The 19,252-nt window shown below is 38.4% G+C and overlaps 1 protein-coding gene and 1 long non-coding RNA gene across 3 annotated transcripts in view; both read right to left on the bottom strand.

Annotated features, from left to right (window-relative positions):
* Positions 1-6,130: 6,130 nt before the first annotated feature.
* The window catches only part of LOC123877998, a 21,150-nt gene continuing 8,028 nt past the window's right edge, over positions 6,131-19,252 (bottom strand). The window contains exon 3 of the long non-coding RNA XR_006798718.1: positions 6,131-7,676. This is a non-coding gene — a long non-coding RNA (uncharacterized LOC123877998). The remainder of the gene's footprint in view (positions 7,677-19,252) is intronic.
* The window catches only part of LOC123877991 (deubiquitinase DESI2), a 16,433-nt gene continuing 6,734 nt past the window's right edge, over positions 9,554-19,252 (bottom strand). For both annotated transcript variants that reach the window (XM_045924960.1, XM_045924961.1), the window contains 7 exons: positions 15,213-15,340; positions 14,220-14,372; positions 13,739-13,828; positions 13,199-13,250; positions 11,564-11,652; positions 10,581-10,672; positions 9,554-9,680 (listed from right to left, as the gene is read on the bottom strand). In XM_045924960.1, the coding sequence (XP_045780916.1) occupies positions 10,585-10,672; positions 11,564-11,652; positions 13,199-13,250; positions 13,739-13,828; positions 14,220-14,372; positions 15,213-15,340 (600 nt within the window). In that variant the 3' untranslated portion in view covers positions 9,554-9,680; positions 10,581-10,584. The remainder of the gene's footprint in view (positions 9,681-10,580; positions 10,673-11,563; positions 11,653-13,198; positions 13,251-13,738; positions 13,829-14,219; positions 14,373-15,212; positions 15,341-19,252) is intronic.

The following is a 19,252-nucleotide window of genomic DNA, read 5'->3' as shown; positions in this document are numbered from 1 at the left end:
GATATGCGATCGCCGCTGTTCGTCTGAGATACGCCCCTGGAGTGTCCCGTGAAGTGAATTGTGCCTGTGCGAGGGACTACGAGTGCTTGTGCGTGCTGGTTCCCGCCTTCAGACTGTCGAGGTTAGTGCACGAGTCCTTGTATCCTTCATGTGCCCTTTGACCCGCGTGGACACCTTCCAAATTCGAAATTAACACCCAATACAGTCCACTAGTCTCTCGCCGTCGAAGGTGGACAGTGGCCTCGGGATTGACACCATTCTTTTTTGTGTTCCGTTCGAAGCCGGATCTTTCGAACTTTGTTTCGTAAACTACGTGGCGACTGCGATCTAAATTGCTGATCCATCCCTCTAGTTTGGCCTAACAAACGCACCCGCTCTTATTAGAATTGCCTAATAAGTCCATTTTATATTATATTTCGTATATATGTATTTTATAAAGCGTGGCATAATATTCGTCACGCATTTACAACGATCATATATCGTATCTACGCCACAATAATTGAGTTGTAGGCATTCCCCATACGTATATAATTATAGATTTGTGTATTTAATAATATATTGCATATTTATTAAATAAATTATACGTAAATTCATAATATTTCGTCTCGCAAGTCGCAACCGACCTAGGTACCCACATACTTTACGGTCGGATCGTGCGACGTTGCATTACCGCTTAGTCATTAACAAGCGATATCAACCCGGTTTACGCGTTGAATTATTTTATTCGTGTAAACATGGCGGACAAGAATAAAGGTTTAGGAACCGCTTCCTCGATTCCAAAAGATAGGGAGTTAACATTGTTAGAGGCTAAACGAAACGTTATTTTCCAAAGAATCCAAAATATTTATGATTCTTCAAAAAACGTACATACAAACGCGGATGTAAAGGAAAGTTTTCTTAGCTCGGTTGTCACATTAGATACGCTTCGTACTGAGTTTCAAAAACTTGTAGATCAATATAATGACCGTTTATTAACGATTGATCCTGATGCGACACCTCAATATTATTGCTTAATTTCCTTTGACGAGTTGTATGGTCATATTAAATTAGTGAGTTCCCAGATTAGCCCTCAAACTCAAAGCAAAGAAGCGTCGTTACGCAAAAATAAGCCAACTTTGCCACCTATCGAATTGAGGTCATTTGACGGTGATATTCTTTCATGGCCTTTATTTTATGCCAATTTTAAATCGACTATACACGATAATACAACTCTTACTGATTCGGAGAGGATGTATTATCTTCTCGGTAAACTGACGGGGAAGGCGCTTAGCGCATGCTCAGGAATAACACCCTGCGCCGAGAATTATTCTTTGTTGTTGCAAACTCTCATAGACAAATATGACGATAAACGAATGCTAGCTGCTACTTATTTAGATCAGTTGTTAGAATTTAAATCGATAAGTGCCTCTGCCGATAACTTTGATTTATTTATAGAAAAGTTTGTGGCGGCCTATAGGGGCCTTAAAAATCTTAAGCTACCTGATTTGACAGATTTTATTGTATTACATATCGCGCTTAAGAAATTAGATTCAGATTCTATACGTACTTTCGAACGGCTAGGTGATTCGTCTTCGATACCTACCTTCGAAGATTTAGTTAATTTTATTAAAAATCAATCTAAAATAATGCAGCGCTTGTCTCCAGCGTCTCCGAGCAGTGATACAAAGAAGGTTGTCGATCGTGGAAGCGCAGCTAATAAGAAAAAGGCTTCTTCTCAAAAACTAGCCTTCGTAACCACGGTTGTCAATAATAAACCCGCTGTTAAATGTTTGTGTGATAATATAACTCATCAACATTTATTCAAATGCCCGCGATTTGTGCAAGCTTCTCCAGAAGAACGCTTCCAATTAGTTAAACAATATAACGCGTGCGTAAATTGTCTTTCCAATAAGCACAATCAGGTTTCGGGCTGCAATTCAAATACGAATTGTAAAAAGTGTAACCTAAGGCACTCGACCTGGCTCCACATTACTGCGTCAGATTCGAACCACATTACCTCCAGTGGCATGCCCGACACTGTAACCACTGAGCCGCTAGGCACCGCACCCGCCGCGTCGAGCGATGCGCAGGCGCCGCTGCCGGCCGTTATACAGCCCGTGCGCTCGGCCGCGGTCGATAGAACCGGTCCAACGGTAACTTTGAATGAGAGCGTCGTATTATGTACGAGATCCATTGCCGCGTCGCAAACAACGTGTATTGAAAGTTCATCGGTACCTCGCGAGCAATGTAATATGCCTACTTCGGTTTTGCTCGCGACGGCTCAAGTGATAGTCTACGATACTAAGGGAAACTCTCATCTATTACGTTGTTTGTTAGATACCGCGGCTGAAGCTAACTTTATTTCAGCTGATTGTTGTACACGCTTGAATATTCACCAAAACGATACCCTACACACAATTGTTAAGGGTTTCAGTGGCTCAGAAAAACCTATAAGTAAGTCGGTGTCCGTGCAATTACATTCTAAGTATAATACGAACATTAAATTCGATATTTCAGCACTGGTCGTAGATCATATAACAGAAAACTTGCCTTCGTCGCTTATCGATAAAGACGCGCTCGCGCATTTAAGTAACCTACACCTCGCCGACAATGCGTTCGCGAGTCCAAGCCCTATTGACATGTTAATAGGGTCTTCACTTTTTCCGCATTTATTGCTTCCAGGCGTCGTACTCGGAAAGCCTTCCGAGCCCTCGGCTATACATACCGTATTCGGCTATGTTCTCATGGGCTCGGCGCCTGCACTGAAGCCTACTAGTATTCAGTCAACTACGACTGCCTGCCTTACCTTAGTGCGTAGTTCGTCGACTTCCGCTACTGGCAATCTAAATAATCTTCAGGAGCTTACCTGCACGTCCGTTCAAGGTTCCGTTGGCCATGAATGCGAAAGATTATCTAGCACTATCACTGCACGAGTTTCCGTCAGTGATAGTCATTCAGTTGCATTACCTTTCCGCAAAAATATGTTTGCGATTGGTAACTCTGCTAAACCTGCTTATGAACACCTGTTGTGTCTACAGCGTAAACCTAAAGCCTACTCCCAGCTGAGGCTGGCTTATAATGAGGTTTATCGCGAATACTTACGGAATAATTACATTCCTCTGTCACCTCGCTTTGAGTCTGATCGTTCGCGTATACCTACGTATTTATTCACGCATCATAACGTCATTCGCGAGGAAAAATCTAACGCGACCAAGTTGCATGTCGCCGCCGATGTTGCCGGTATGCTTAGTAGTTCAGCTAACCGTTTCGTGTCGCTCCATGAGCCTCCGCGAGCATTGCTCGCACCATCCCAGCTGCCAATTGAGGAACTGGATGGTATCTCTGTTTCTGAAATACCAGAACAGAAACTTCTATCGGATAAGCTATCGTCTAAGCATAAAAAACATTCGCACGCTAAACTAGAAACTATTTTGTCTGCTCTCAGACCTAGGTTCCAAATGTTAACCGACCGACGTTTAATAATAACTCGCGTCAAAAATAATTATAATACGCGCGTTAAATTAAAACCGCGTTCTTCTCTTCTAGAAGTTGATCTGCCGAGCAGTAAAGACTCGCGCGCTCTCAAGGGTATTATACAGACAGGCTGCAATTACGCAACCCATGTAACCCATAGACCAATAAAATGTCGTGGCGCTCGTAGGCATAAATCTAATTCATATAATTTTACTAATCTGAATACTCGCGCAGTTCACACTGGAATAGTTAGAGGTCTGAGTACGAACAGTCTTTGGAACGTTATAGGAACTCGTTCGTATCTCAATAACCCTTTTAATTTTATATTTAAAAATTATCGCTCGCGCTTTAAGGAGAAGTCGACTGAAATTCATATTTCATACAAGTTACAACCTCCTGCTTCCCAACGTTGCATTGAATGTTGGGAAAGCTTAATCATAAAATTTAATTTTCGCCGTTCTTTTATAAAAAGGATTGTCCGATGCATTAGGGAGCGATGGACAGGTGTTGTAGACAGGGTCCATCGTTCTAAGACGGCGCAGCTCATATAGCTTTCATCAGGCCAGCTAGGAACACTTTCCTACGTTTGGCAGCACTTATCTAATCGTCGAGCCGTTCTTTTACTTTAGTTTAGGTTAGATTAGGTAAGGATAATTAATTAATATTTCATGGTTTCTATTGATAAATTTAATATTACCGCCATGTATATTTAGCATATATTTATGTACTATATATTGCCTATTTATACATACAGTTTCTACTGCTTGCTGAAGGCAGTCCGCTATTCAAGTAGTAGTATTTCTCTTAAAGGCAACCCTTTAAGGGCGGGGGAATGGTGGCGCCACCTTTTGGCTATTTATTGGTTAACGTAATGTGATAAGGTGTTTCACATTTATTTCCTAACTACCCTCCATTCTCCCTTCGTGCACTTTCGCCTATCTTCGTGGTGTTAACTGCAACGCCACGATGTTCGCGTCTTTATGACGCCAGTATGTCATGCACGCTCCGCGAGACGCACGTACGACAATTGAGTCGCGTCCTCGTGTTCATTCAACCCAAGATGGTGGATATGCGATCGCCGCTGTTCGTCTGAGATACGCCCCTGGAGTGTCCCGTGAAGTGAATTGTGCCTGTGCGAGGGACTACGAGTGCTTGTGCGTGCTGGTTCCCGCCTTCAGACTGTCGAGGTTAGTGCACGAGTCCTTGTATCCTTCATGTGCCCTTTGACCCGCGTGGACACCTTCCAAATTCGAAATTAACATCCAATACAGTCCACTTTAGTCTCTCGCCGTCGAAGGTGGACAGTGGCCTCGGGATTGACACCACAAGGATTAACTTTTATTGTGTGTAATTAATGTAATTAACGCATTATTAACTACCCATTTTACTATACATAATTATTAATTACTATTTGTAACTAGTGCAGTGTTTGTCAATATAATTTCAGATGAAAAAATATTGAAGAAAAATGTATTACTTTGTTTTAAGACATTATGCATAGTGGCTATTTTACACATAATGACTGGATTTATTACTTTTTTGGAAACAAAGTAAGTAATAAAAGAAATCAGAAAAAAATTATTTAAAATAGAACTATGCACCAAAACACAGCACTATAATTTAGTAATCCAGTACATACTAGCAATATTAATTCTATACTATACAAATAGTATTATAAACATTTTTATACTATTATACGGTGGCGAAAACGTGGCACATGATGATATAAAATATACAATGGTACTGATTCTAATGGCACAAAATTTTGGAGTATTTGCATCTTTTTCTCACCAATGTAATAAGAAAAGGACAAACTAAATTTAATTTAAAACTGTCAAACCACGTGACTTTAGGCGCCAATTTTGAGCATAGTGTTTAAAGTTGAGTATGACTACGACTGTGTTGGCGTTTGCTGGCGCGCGTGCTCTGCCATTTTGGAGTGTTTTTTTTTTTGGTAAAAGTGGCCGGGTTTTGTGTTTTACTGGTGTTTTTGGTGGTGGATCTGACTGGGAAGCGCTCTAAAAGGGGGCGCTCCATACTTATACAGTTTTTTTAACTTGTAAATAACTACAAACTTGACATTGGCTAATCTTTGTGAAGCCAGACGAAAGAAAAAAAAGTGTTGAGTATAATGCGTAAAAAATCTCTTATCACGCGCCATTTTAACTTTATGTCAAATATCATGTCAGAAGTACGATTTTAGTCCTTATTTTAAAGTTGAACCGTACTTTTGACATGACTTTTGACCCATAAATCTAAAATGGCGCGTGAAAAGCCATTTTGTACTGACTATAGCACTATTTAGTACCTACTCAATTTAAAATTAATTTTCCGCCCTTAATTAACAATACTAAAGGCCGATTCACACCAATTGCATACACGTGACACGAGCGTAGTGACGCGCGTAAACCCCTAACACACCGGGTTACGCATACGTCCACGCTTTACGCAAGCGGTGTGCCATGTTTCTTACATTACAACGCAAAAGTACGCGCTACGTCTAAGCTTACGCATCCTGTGTGAACGAGCTATTAAAAGAAAAAGATGCAGACACTCTAAATTTATTTTAGAGAAAGACATGGGAATTGATTTCATTGAATTTAATATTCAATAGTTACAGGCATAACGCAATAGGTTCCTGCGGTAGTGCACCAGTGTGGGAGGCGTGTGATGACGCGACGCGAGAGCTCCGTGATTGGTCAACTTGTGACAGCTGTCTCCCTCCCGCACCGCTCCACTACCCGCAGGAGTCTCCTCAGTTATGCGCTATACCTGTAACTTACACTGCTTGACATCTCCCGCTAACTTCACTCAGTAGAAAGTGCAGTGCACAGGATTTAAAGTACGGGTCTGCCCGCGAAATTCAAATTTAACTTGGTTTTTCGCAATTTGTATACTAATGCGATAAAATAGGCTTATAGCATTCTAATAGCGCCAATGACAGTATCATCTCCACAGGTTTATATAAAAATCTTTACTTGAAATTGTCCAGTTTAAGAAATTAGTCAGACTACCGACTAATTTGAGAGTAACTCACGGCAAACTCATCATTTTGACTAATTTCTTAAACTGAACACTTTCAAGTAATGATTTTTATATAAACCTGTGGAGATGATACTGCCGTTGGCGCTATTAGAATGCCAAAAGCCTACTTTGTCGTATTAGTGTACAAATTGTGAAAAACCAATTTAAATTTGAATTTTGCGGGCAGACCTGTCTCATGCACCTTAAAGGGTGTGCAAGATTTTTAATCCTGTCAATTTAGTTTATGTTTTGTGCACAACTGAAGTTGCAGAAATGTTAAATTAAAAAAAAAATCGCCCTTTACATTCTAAAATATCCGATACTTGAAGACCGACGTTTTTCATTTAGAAACCCTAACACAAAAAGTGAGGCCCCTTTGCTATTTTTAAAATAAGTATGTATGTATTTTTTTTAATATTTAAAGTGCTTTTTATTTGACAGCAATTGTTATTTATACGTAATAATTTTACTATTATTAGTTTCTATCTGAAAAACGTCATAATTTTTGGCGCATTGTCAAATCGAGGATATAACAATATAAATCTCCTTAGGGCTAATTCTATAATCTAGTTTACATTAACTTTTGTGAAAAAAGATAAATAATTAATTTATGTTAGGAAGGTAAATGTATGATTTTGTGTTACTGAGAAGAATGGTTAATTTGTTATTAAGGAATGTTTAATTATTGTTTATTTCGTGAAAAATTTAATGTTAATACTACAACTGTGCAGTTTTATTACATGTTTATTGGCTCAACCCTATGCCAATAGACGCTTTGCATAAGCACACGTCCACTGAGTCAAACGTCATTGTAAGACTAACTTTTATACACAAGAATCTCACATGAAACATGGCATAGATTAGTCAAACGCCAAGTATCATGACATAGGTGTAACGACGCACTAAAAAAAATTATTGTTTATATTGTATACTAGTATATTATTCAACCCTTATTATTCTACAAGTCGAAAAAACTTTTTAATGATTTATTTTAGGCGTTTAGTTTATCTACATAATAAACTAACACACTAACAATTTAATAGAACTGTGAATGAGAGCTAGTATGTTTAATTTACATTATTTATATTATTATCATATAAATTATTTTACTCTGACAACTATGTACTGTCATGGCACTTTTTATATCAAGAAAACTAGTTTATAACTACAAACTATTAAAATAGAAAATTTTGTTTTGCCTATATTTCACTCAGTTAATGCGAAAATAAGATACAGTGACTGATATCAGGTTATTTCAACTTTAATTTAACTTTATGAAACAATGACATAAAACAAAAATACAAATCTATTGTACAATAAAAATATAAGTTAAATGGCTTTAGTTAAACAAAACATAAGGCGGACTGTTAAAAAATGAATTTAAGTACATTGCATCCAGTAAGGCATATACTTTGTTCTTGTTTATCATACTTTTTTTTTACACACCGAAGATATTATATTTTAATCTAGTTCAAACTTTCAACGGACGGAACCCTAAATCTACGCATTATGTATAAAATATTTAACCTACAAATGACTTCGTCTGTGTTGGTGTTAGCTGGCGGGCGTGCTCTGCCTTTTTGGAGTGTTTTTTTTTTTTTGTTAAAAAACTGACTGGAAAGCGCTCTAAGGGGGTGCCGTGCGTATGTCGGCGAGGGCCGGCACAGATGGGGTCCATACTTGTATAGTTTAACTAACTTGTTACAAATAACTACAAACTTGACATTGGCTAATCTTTGTAAAGCCAGACGAGAGAGAAAAAAAAACCTACAAATTGTTTTATTCCTAAGCTTTAGGAAGTGTCTATTTATCGATGCGTCCCAAAGAATTTAAAATCGGCAAACAAAGCCTTTTCGACTTTTGCTTCGCTACGGATATCCGTAGCTTCGAGAAAAGTCGAATGGGTTAAGCTGAATGAAGGGACGACCGAGCGCGGTATTTGGCGTATTCGATAAAAAAACGGATACCCTTGAGCCTCCCGCAAACGAGTCAATCAGGCAATCACTTATCATTTAGACAGTCAGTTAGTCATTCATAAATGAAGGCCTGAAGGAAGATGAAACGGCCTGAGAGATGACGCATCGATAGAGAGCCAGTCTATAGACACTTTGTAAACTTTGCATTTAACTTGGATTAAATCTATTTGTCTATGATATATTTTTTTTTGTTTAAGATGGGCAAAGATCGAAGAACATAAGCCTATTACTTTTCTGTGATTTTAATTCATAATTCGTTTATTTATTTTCGAATACAGTCAGTTATTTATTAACGTTAGTTTTATATAAGTCGGCGTTGAAAAAGCTAACCTATCGATTTAAAAAACCTACCATTATGGGATATTTTAATGACGATGTGTTCAAAATTGTGATAGCAATTCAATAAAGTCGCAAAATGTGTTTTTAGGAACTTCAAATCATCACTTTTTGAGCAGTCACGTGTTACTATTAAAGTATTATTGGGTGGAGTTAATTGGCATATTGGGTTCATTTTAAGGAACACTTCGAAATAAACAAATATTTTTTGCATATTAGGTAAAAACATTAAGCTAGGCGGGAGATTATAATAATTTAGATAAAATCGTCATCTTTGCAATAATGTTATTGCATTGACACGATTTAAGTTTCGTTGCCAGCCTATTGATTCACTATCTCAGTACCCGAGCTCATTTGACATTTATTTTTAACCATTGCAGGTTTTCTACGAAAACACATTTTAATATCACTCAATGAAGCAGCAATGTTAGATCTAATCAATGTCAAATGAGCTCGGTGGCTATCATTCAGTTTTAGACGCTGAGGTTGAAATCTATAGAGCGCACTTTGACTTTGCTTAGACTTAAGTTTCAGTTAAAACGAGACAGATTTATGCCAGCTGTATAGCGCTGTCTCGTTTGCTCGACTTAAGTCTGAGCAAAGTCAAAGTGCGCTCTATATATATCAGCCTGAGGTAGCGAATCACCGGGCAGGTCGAAATATAATGTAACATCGAAAAATGTCATACATTCATAACAAACTAATTAACATATTATTCGTTGTCGTTTTGTTTAAATTTCGACTGGCAACACCGTTTTTTTTTAACCACCTGGCAACATTAGTAATTCTAGTGTGTTCGACAATGCGCCAAATGTACAATCAACTAATATTACATCTAATTAATATGCACAACACGTTTTCTTTTGGGTCTGCATGAGTGCAGGTTTTCGTCTGTGAAAGAAATGAAAAAGAAAATTATATACTTGTCTTGTTATATACTATATATATATATACTATATATAATCAACAGAGGCAATGTGGATTGAACTATCTATATATGTAGTATATAAAAGGAAAAGCTGACTGACTGACTGATCTATCAACGCACAGCTCAAACTACTGGACGGATTGGGTGAAATTGCCATGCAAATAGTTATTATGACGTAGGCATCCGCTAAGAAAGGGATTTTTGAGAATTCAACTCCTAAGTGAGTAAAATAGGGGTTTGAAATATGTGTAGTCCACGCGGACGAAGTCGCGGGCATAAGCTAGTCTAAATATACGAAAGGAAAAGCTGACTGACTGACTAATCTATGAACGGACAGCTGAAACTACTGGGACGGATCGGGCTGAAATTTGGCATGGTGATTTGCTAATCCAGTGTAACACTGAACAGTAACACTGAATGATAGCCACTGAGGTTGGTTTGGTTCTACATTGCTTCTTGACAGGGTGATATAAAAAAATGTTTTCCTAGGAAACCTTCAATGGATAAAAAATAAGCTCGGTGGCTATCATTCAGTGTTAGACACTGATGTTGAAATCTATAGAGCGCAATTTGACTTTGCTTAGACTTAAGTTTCAGTTAAAACGAGACAGATTTATGCCAGTGGTATAACGCTGTCTCGTTTTAAGTGTCTTAAGTCTGAGCAAAGTCAAAGTGCACTCTATAGATCTCAGCCTCAGTTAGCGAATCACCCCGCACTAAGTTTCAGTTAAAACGAGACAGATTTATGGCAGCTGTATAACGCTGTCTCGTTTTAAGTGTCTTAAGTCTGAGCAAAGTCAAAGTGCGCTCTATAGATCTCAGGCTCAGTTAGTGAATCACAGTGACAGTGATGGTATACTCACGGCGCTATTGCGGCGTGGAGGGCGTGGCGGGCGAAGACGACCGCGAGTGCGCCGCTAGAGAGTGCTGCAACGCCGCCGGGGTAAGCCACTCTCTGCGTAACAAAATATACAGGTCTAACTAGAACGCCAACAAAACAACAGTGAAGAGGCATCTTCTAGGTAAACGCGTCCCATCTTAGGCCATATCATCACTTTCCATCAGGTGTTATTGTGGTCAAGAGCTTGCCTATAGTGAAAAAAAAAAAACGAAGACAGGTGATAGTAATGATGATTAGTCTGACAAGATACCATAAAAAAAAAGATGCGTGGTGTGTGGTACCAAAATGGGCGTGTAGTCCCGTTGGCCACGGCAAGCGGGGACAATGGGACTACACCAAGAAATAAAACCGACTTCAAAACCACAAACACTAAAAAGTAAAAAATAAGTTTTGTTTAGCTACACGTGTGAATGAAGTATGAAGTTGAGCGAGCATATTAAAACAAAATTAGAAATCCAAGAGTAAGCTCGCCCGACTTCATACCTAGGCACATTACACATGTAGCTAAACAAAACTTATTTTTTACTTTTTAGTGTTTGTGGTTTTTGAAATCGGTTATATTTTTTTATTTCATAATTTTTAGTGGCCCCACTGTACTATAATATGCTATGCCCAGTTAAAACCCTACTGTTTACTAAACTATTACACTGATCGCGAGAAATTTGCTCTTATCCATTGAGGAGTTCTGTTCTCCATCTCCGAAGATATTCATCAGATCTTCACCAAATTTGTATGGGACCACCTGCACAGTATACCCTTTCAAACAAAAAAAAAATCCAAACTGGTCCAGGGGTCTTCGAGTAATCGGGGAACATACAAAAAAAATTAAAAAAAAAGATTCCGACGAATTGAGAACCTCCTCCTTTTGTGGAAGTCGATTAAAAATAGACTCCACTCCACAATGGACGTGTCGGTAATCTGTACTCTGTAGTAATCTGTACTCACTTAGGCAAGCAGCGCTGTAGGAAAGGTACACAGGAACTGACGTACGCGAGCCGATTGACCCACGCGGGGATGTCCCGGTCGCATAGCGCCTGAAAAACAAAAATATAACCTTCTTCACAGAGTCGAGCTAACATAGGGTGCTTTGCTCTCTTTAACACAATAGGAATGATGACTACTAGTCAAATCAGCAACTTTTTATCAAACGTCAAAACGCTTGCTTAGTAAGGGAGCTTGTAGGAAATACACAGATGTGACGTCATAATGTTTGACGTAATTTGACGTACTTTTTTAGTTAAATCTACATATAATTTAAAATAGCATACTTAAAACTAGCATCGAATGTGGATTTAACGCATTTTGGAATATAATCTATTTAATAAGAAATAATTTATTTTTGAAATAGTCATCATCACTATTGTATAGAAGTGAATTTAAATAAAATAACTAAATAAAAGTTTATTTAGCTCAACAAAATCACAATAAAGAATAAAAATACAATTGATGTTAATAATACAAAATAACTACTAAACTTAAAACTAGAAAATACATAGATAGATAGAAAATAATTAGATAAATGTTGATAAATAGTTAGATAGATAGATAATACAAATATTTTGTGTGTGAACTTAAAGCTCTGCCTCAGCATAATGCTGCAATATTGGACTACTGCAGCGCTGATTTTGTTTATTTTATTTTTAACTAGATGATGCCCGCGACGTCGTCCGCGTGGATTTAAGTTTTTTGAAATCCCGTGGGAACTCTTCGATTTTCCGGGATAAAAAGTAGCCTATGTGCTAATCCTGGATATTATCTATCTCCATTTCAAATTTCAGCCAAATCCGTCCAGTAGTTTTTGCGTGAAGGAGTAACAAACGTACACACACACTCACACACACATACACACATACAAACTTTCACCTTTATAATATTAGTGTGATTACCTAGACTAAATAGTTCAGATGAATATATAACAAGTGTAAATTAAAAAATTATAACACCCCCGACAAGTGAAGGTTACAGTAACTATCAAAGACCTGATAACTTTCAAATGGCTGAACCGATTTTCTTGGGCTATTCCGCGCCTACGATCCAAAGTATCTGAGTTCCAAAACATCATTTTCAAATAAATAATTATGTATCTAGGCAACGTCCATCTTGACAGCTTGACATTTGTCTATTGACATAATATTATGAACCTAACGGTTATCTAACCTTCTTTTCTACAAGAAAACTAGAAAAGAGCTGATAACTCTTAAACGGCTGAACCAATTTTTTTGGATTATAGCTAAGAACTCTCGATCAAGCCCACCTTTCAAACAAAAAAAAAAAGTAAATTAAAATCGGTTCATTCGTTTAGGCGCTACGATGCCACAGACAGATACACAGACACACAGATACACAGATACACACGTCAAACTTATAACACCCCTCTTTTTGGGTCGGGGGTTAAAAATATACGTTTGTCAAACACATATAGAAAGCAACAGGTCGACATGCACATGGCACGTCACCCGCGCTCACCCGCAGCGGATTAGCGCGAGGGCTATACCGATGCGGGTGACCTCGCCTCATACCTCGATTGCCATCTCAACCTGTCGCGTAATATAATAGTAGCCCTACTAAATAGGTACTTACCAAACAAAAGGCGGACGTGAAATGATTACAATTATTGTTCATGAGGTGGTACCTGGAAAATAGACAATTCATTCCATAGATAAGTTCATTGGACTTGTTATTGCTCATGTTTTTGAAGCAATTTGATTTTTGCCATTTTGGCGCTGTTAGCGGCAGTTAGCGTCATGTAAGCGTACTCGAACAAATTAAAAAGCGAATTAATATAGCGTTGCCATCCATCTTTGCTTAATATTTTAAGTTTCTAGGCTCCTTGGAACGCTAGTTTAAAATCGACAGTAAAATTTGTAGTGAACAGACGAACAAAGAAACAAACTATTTGCTAGGTTGCTTGTTCGTTCGTCTGTTCAGAGAGACAAGGCGAGTAAATTCGCATTGCCATTGTATTGGATTGGATTGGATGGTTTGAAATTTCAAGGCGATTGTAAACTAACTTCTCAATGAACCAAAAGAAGTTAGTTTAAAACCGATTGCAAAATTTGCGCCGACAAACAAGCGAGTTAATATAAAAGTGTTAAAAAAATAAGCTATATTGGGGATTACCTGTCACCGCGGAACTGTTTGCCCAGCTCTGTGACCAGCCGTCTCACTTCCTCTTCGCTGAAGCTTGTGTAGCCTATGTGCACGCTTTGCCTGTCAATACAAAATATTATATCATACTTATGAAGACTACTTATATCACATACCGACATACATACTAAACCCTAACCTATCGACAGTATGTGACAACTAGATAGTTGTCGTCACATGCTTAAGCCTAAAGACCAAAGTCTTAAGAGGGGTCCCTCCGTCACTCGTTCCATACAAACGTAGTTCCAATTTCATTTGAATATTAAGCAACCAAAGTCCATGAAATTTTGCAGACATATTCTAGAAACTGCTTTTTGCTGAAAGGAGAAGCTAGAGTTGGATAGTACTAAGTCGCAGAGAATTATTCGAAATTATGTATGCATTATATGTAGGCCTATGTCCAGCAGTGGATGCAAACAGGCTGATTGATTGATTGACATGCCACTCTACACACCTGAATCGAAACTGTTCGCCCAGCTCCCGCTCGTCTCGCGGCGTGATCTCGAAGACGCCCGTGAACGCGTAGGGGTGCCCGCCGTACGCCCACTCCGAGCTGTGCACTTGTACTCCGCTGTGGAACACTCCCACACCCGCACCCGCTGTATACCTGACGACAATCACCATCATTTATGGTACACAGTTGATTTAAGCTGTTTTTAGGGTTCCGTACCTCAAAAGGAAAAACGGAACCCTTATACGATCACTTTGTTGTCTGTCTGTCCGTCGTGTCTGTCAAGAAAACCTATAGGGTACTTCCCGTTGACCAAGAATCATTAACATTCTAAAACAGTTTTTTTTTTTAAATAGTAGATCGCGGTAAGTATGAAAGTGATAATAGTAGATGGTTAACAACTTCTGTTCATGGGATATTGTTAGCCATAATTAATGGATCTGGCAAGATATGGGTTTCCTCTGAGCCCGAGCAGAGGGCGCAGTAGACGCACCCATGGCCTAGGTATGAGACTAGATTGCTCGCCGGAGATATTGAGGATGGGGAAGATGGAGAGGGAATCGCTTTCCCCGCGAGCCCAGGCCTTCAAGAGGACCTGTGGAAACACCGAGCGGTCCATCGCTCACAGTATGGTCCTCTCGAGTTAGTTGGCCAGGTGTTTTTCTGGCATGCCTCTAACAGTCCTTGTGGACACGAAGTGTCCTAGTGGTGGGCCTACTGGTGGGACATCGTTGGCGGAGTAACGAGGAGATGTCAGTTCCTTAAGCTCCGTCGTTAGCGGTGGGAACTTCGAGAGGTTTTTAGCCCGTAGCAGTCCGACAAAACCATTGTGGTGGTGTGGATTTTCATTACAAAAAACAAAGGAGTAGGTACGACAATAGTGCAACAGGTGAAGTTTAAAGTAACCGTCAATAATCTTCAGTATTCAATCCGTTGCTTGATCATTGAGGCTTCAATATGCTGGACTACACCTGCTTCAAGAGTAAGGTAACTCACCAGTTGGTCCAGTACATGTCGTACACGTTGAGCACGACGGGCGCCTGCCCCGGGCGCGGCGGGCGCGGCTCGTTGCGTCGCGGCAGCAGCGACATGCACGACGGGAACATCGTGCAGATGCCGCACGTCTGCAACGCGACACACAGCTCAATACACCTGCCACACTACATTTTTTAGGGTTCCGTAGTCCGTACCTCAGAAGGAAAAACGGAACCCTTATAGGATCACGGATCACTCAGGATGTGGAACGCCCTTCCGGCATCAATTTTCCCTTCCACCTATATGGTTACTTTCAAGTCAAGAGTAAATAGGCAACTTCTAGGTAAGCGCGCTCCATCTTAGGCTGCATCATCACTTGCTAGCGAGTCTGATTGCAGGCAAGCGCTAGTCTATATAATTTAAAAAAAAAAACTTTGTTGTCTGTCTGTCCGTCCGTCCGTCGTGTCTGTCAAGAAAACCTATTGGGTACTTTCCGTTGACCTAGAATCATGAAATTTGGCAGGTAGGTAGGTAGGCACATGTAAAGGAATCAATCTGAAAACCATGCATTTGTGGTTACATCATTTAAAAAAATGTTTTTACATTTTCAAAGTAAGATAACTATACCAAGTGGGGTATCATATGAAAGGGTTTTACCTGTACATTCTGAAACAGATTTTTATTTATTTTTATGCATAATAGTTTTTGATTTATCGTGCAAAATGTCAAAAAAAATACCCGAGTACCTAGGAACCCTCGGTGCGCGCGTTTGACTCGCACTTGGCTGGGTTTTTTTGGTGGGTTGCTTTATCATGCGATCAGTCCTTGGACTATGAGCAGATTGGTTGGAGGACAAGTTGGAGTTCATTTCGAGACTACTTTCACTTCGGGAACACTCCATGAGTCTCAACTCTCAGCTAGTCTAGTAGGTATATACTTTTTCTTTAGTCGACGGATTGCCTGCAGTATTGTCAACTGTACTGCCAGGGGATTTGGAACTATAACTTTTGATTTCCTCAAACAGTTTGAACAGCATTTTTACAGCGCCCCTGATGCTACTGAATTGCATTTTCATTTTCAGCAATGCAAAATGTATCTCGCAGGCGTATGCGGTCTCCCTAGGCCCTTATTTTACCATAAATACATATTAAGTATAAGGTTTTCTACAATTGCTCCCTATGGCTTTATAGGAGGAAAAAGTAAAACACTAAATCATACTTGTGAAAGTACGCTACAAGGGCAGTGGTTGTAATGTACTCTTTGTGTAGGGTTGACACTTGACACTATAATTTTGAAAAATAAATTGTTATAAAAATCTAATTCAGGTACTGAAAAAACCATATTGGACCAAAAAAATGAGCTTCTCAATGATTTTGGACCAAAAAATGAGCTTCTCAATGATTTTGGACCAAAAAAATGTGCTTCTCAATTTGGCACCAATTTTTTTAGTATCAGATTTGAATTTCAATTAATTGAGGACCAATTCAATATAAATAGGTACATCGAACAAAGCCTTTCTAGATTTATTTCATTGTTTCGGTTTCGAAACATTTCTTTTAAAATAAAAATTACTCATCGAGTCAATACATAATTTGATTTCCTTTTATGTATGTTTGGGTTATAAACGTTTTATGTATTTTTAGAATAGATATTATATCAATAATTAATAATTAGAACATTTGCTAACTAGAAAAAAATCGCTAATCCAGTAACCCAACAAAAATATGGATCAGTCCCAAAAATATGGTTGACAACACGGAACAGAAAAAACAGTGGAAGTGCAATGCACCAAAATTACTATAGGAACCGCTGTCGCCAAACTCATACAAATATACCGATAAACATATATTGCACTACAAAGAAACAAACCGTTTGATTTGTCGTTTTAAGTTTAGTCAAAACTAGCCTACGTCACAGATTTGGAAACAAACCCTGACGTTCTAGAAATAAGATTTATTTTGCTTTAGCGGAAGAACGTACTTACGAGCTATAGTCACACTAGATTCGATTGTCCAGTTAATTCCCCTACTTGACCATAGATGGCGGTATTCTAAGTGGTAGCAATTATAAACTTAATAGCGTAGAACATATGGTTGACATTTTCGTGATCGGTCGATTTCTAATGCTACTCAGCCAAGGCCGCACGACGTAGCTCATTGAATTATCTATCGATATCGATAGATACGCGTTATTTTGTCCATTCACTAAAATAAAATTAGAAAAAGGTATATATAAAATTGAATAAAAGTGCTGGTATGTGTGCATGCCTTTTATAAGTATGCACTATAAATACTGCAACGTATGAAAATAGTAAAATTTTATTTATTGCCCTTGAAATAAAACATATTTGTTAAGAAACTGGCGTTTCGAAAGTCTTATTTTTAATTTTAATAAATGATGTATACGAACATTTATATATTTTTCGACTATTGCCTTCATCAGATCGGTAACGTGATTGGACGCAAGAAATTCGCCAATTTGATGGGAGGCAATATCGTTAAATAAAAGAGTTCCTATGAACTTTCGCATTATTTGAGTTATCGCTACTCCTTTTCGAAAATCTCTGGTTGAAAATGATGTGTCACTAATGCGTCAACACAGACATCACAGTTTATTTTTTTCATTAACATTCGGGCAATGTAACCAGCAATATTATGGGCTATTGCTTTATTACTGAAATCAGAAAAGTGCCCTCCTAGTTCTTCAATTTCTGAATCGTCCTCAATTTGATCGTATTGTGACATATCTTGAGACATACTACTTCTGTTTATCCTTTCAACAGCTGACGAACAGTTCGGTTGGTATCCAATTAACTCTACTCGTTGCATCTATCCATTTCTCTTTGATGCTTGCATCTTTGGGAAACCTAAAAATATTTAAAATGAAGGTTAAAGGAACTACTGATGTCTATTTAGTGATCAATGCAACGTCTCACTCATTAATAAATTATAATTATTACTTTACTATTTATTTCCTTGTACCGATATAATCGATAAATTCAATATTCGACTTGGCCACATCACTACTTGAGTAGCGAACGAGCGCTATTGAATAGAATCAATCCAAAATAAACTTTATCTTAATGGTTTAAGGTTGATTTTGACTAACCGTTCTATTAAATATTAGTAAATTGAAATAAATTAAGATTTATTAGAAAACAATGAAAATCCTACTTACCGATGATACGAAATACCTCCATTTTTAAGATTTTTTGTCCTACTATCATTTTTACACTCCAAAACGGAACAGTACGGCATTGCTAGGGCAATATGAATTTGTCGCGAGACTACCAACTCTACGCGATGTTAGAACGCTACTGGGATCCGTTAAGCATAACGATGCTTAATTGTGGCACGCGTGCCACGCCTACTTAGCACTTCCACTGTTTTTTCTGTTCCGTGGTTGACAACCCTACTTTCTTTCTAAATGTCCCCTAAAAGCAAGCTGTTGAAGCAATTTACGCCGTATTCAAATGAGAAATAAGATTCAAATTGAAGTGCACAGAATAAAACACAAAAATAAATAACTACCTAATTTAAAATTATAATTTGTCCCCCATTTACATAGGCTGATGTTACTATTTCTTTGTTAAATGTGATTACATTGTTAGTGGACTAAGAATTAATAAAACCTCAGTTTAGAAAAAACCGGTTAGGTGCGAGTCGGACTTGCACACGGAGGGTTCCATACCCATCGTACTAAACATGTTACTTTAATTGTTTTCGTGATGTAACCACAATTTCACGGTTTTAGGATTTTTCCCTTTACTTGTGCTATAAGACATTGCTACCTACCAAATTTCACGTTTCTAGGTCAAAGGGAATTACCTACCCTATAGGTTTTGTTTCCCTTGACGGGTCTTGACAGACACGACGGTCAGACAACGAAGTGATTTTGTAAGGGTTCCTTTTTTCTCGAGAGATACGGAACCCTAAAAATGTCTCAAATCTAGTTTTAAGAGGGTAAAGCTTTGGTGCTAAGCTAAATTGTATTTAAAGAGCCATACTAATCTGATCAATATCCATACTAATATTAAAAATGCGAAAGTGTGTCTGCCTGTC

Source organism: Maniola jurtina, chromosome 25 (genome assembly GCF_905333055.1).
Source record: "Maniola jurtina chromosome 25, ilManJurt1.1, whole genome shotgun sequence".
Taxonomy (NCBI): domain Eukaryota; kingdom Metazoa; phylum Arthropoda; class Insecta; order Lepidoptera; family Nymphalidae; genus Maniola; species Maniola jurtina.
This window is presented reverse-complemented; position numbering and strand designations above follow the sequence as displayed.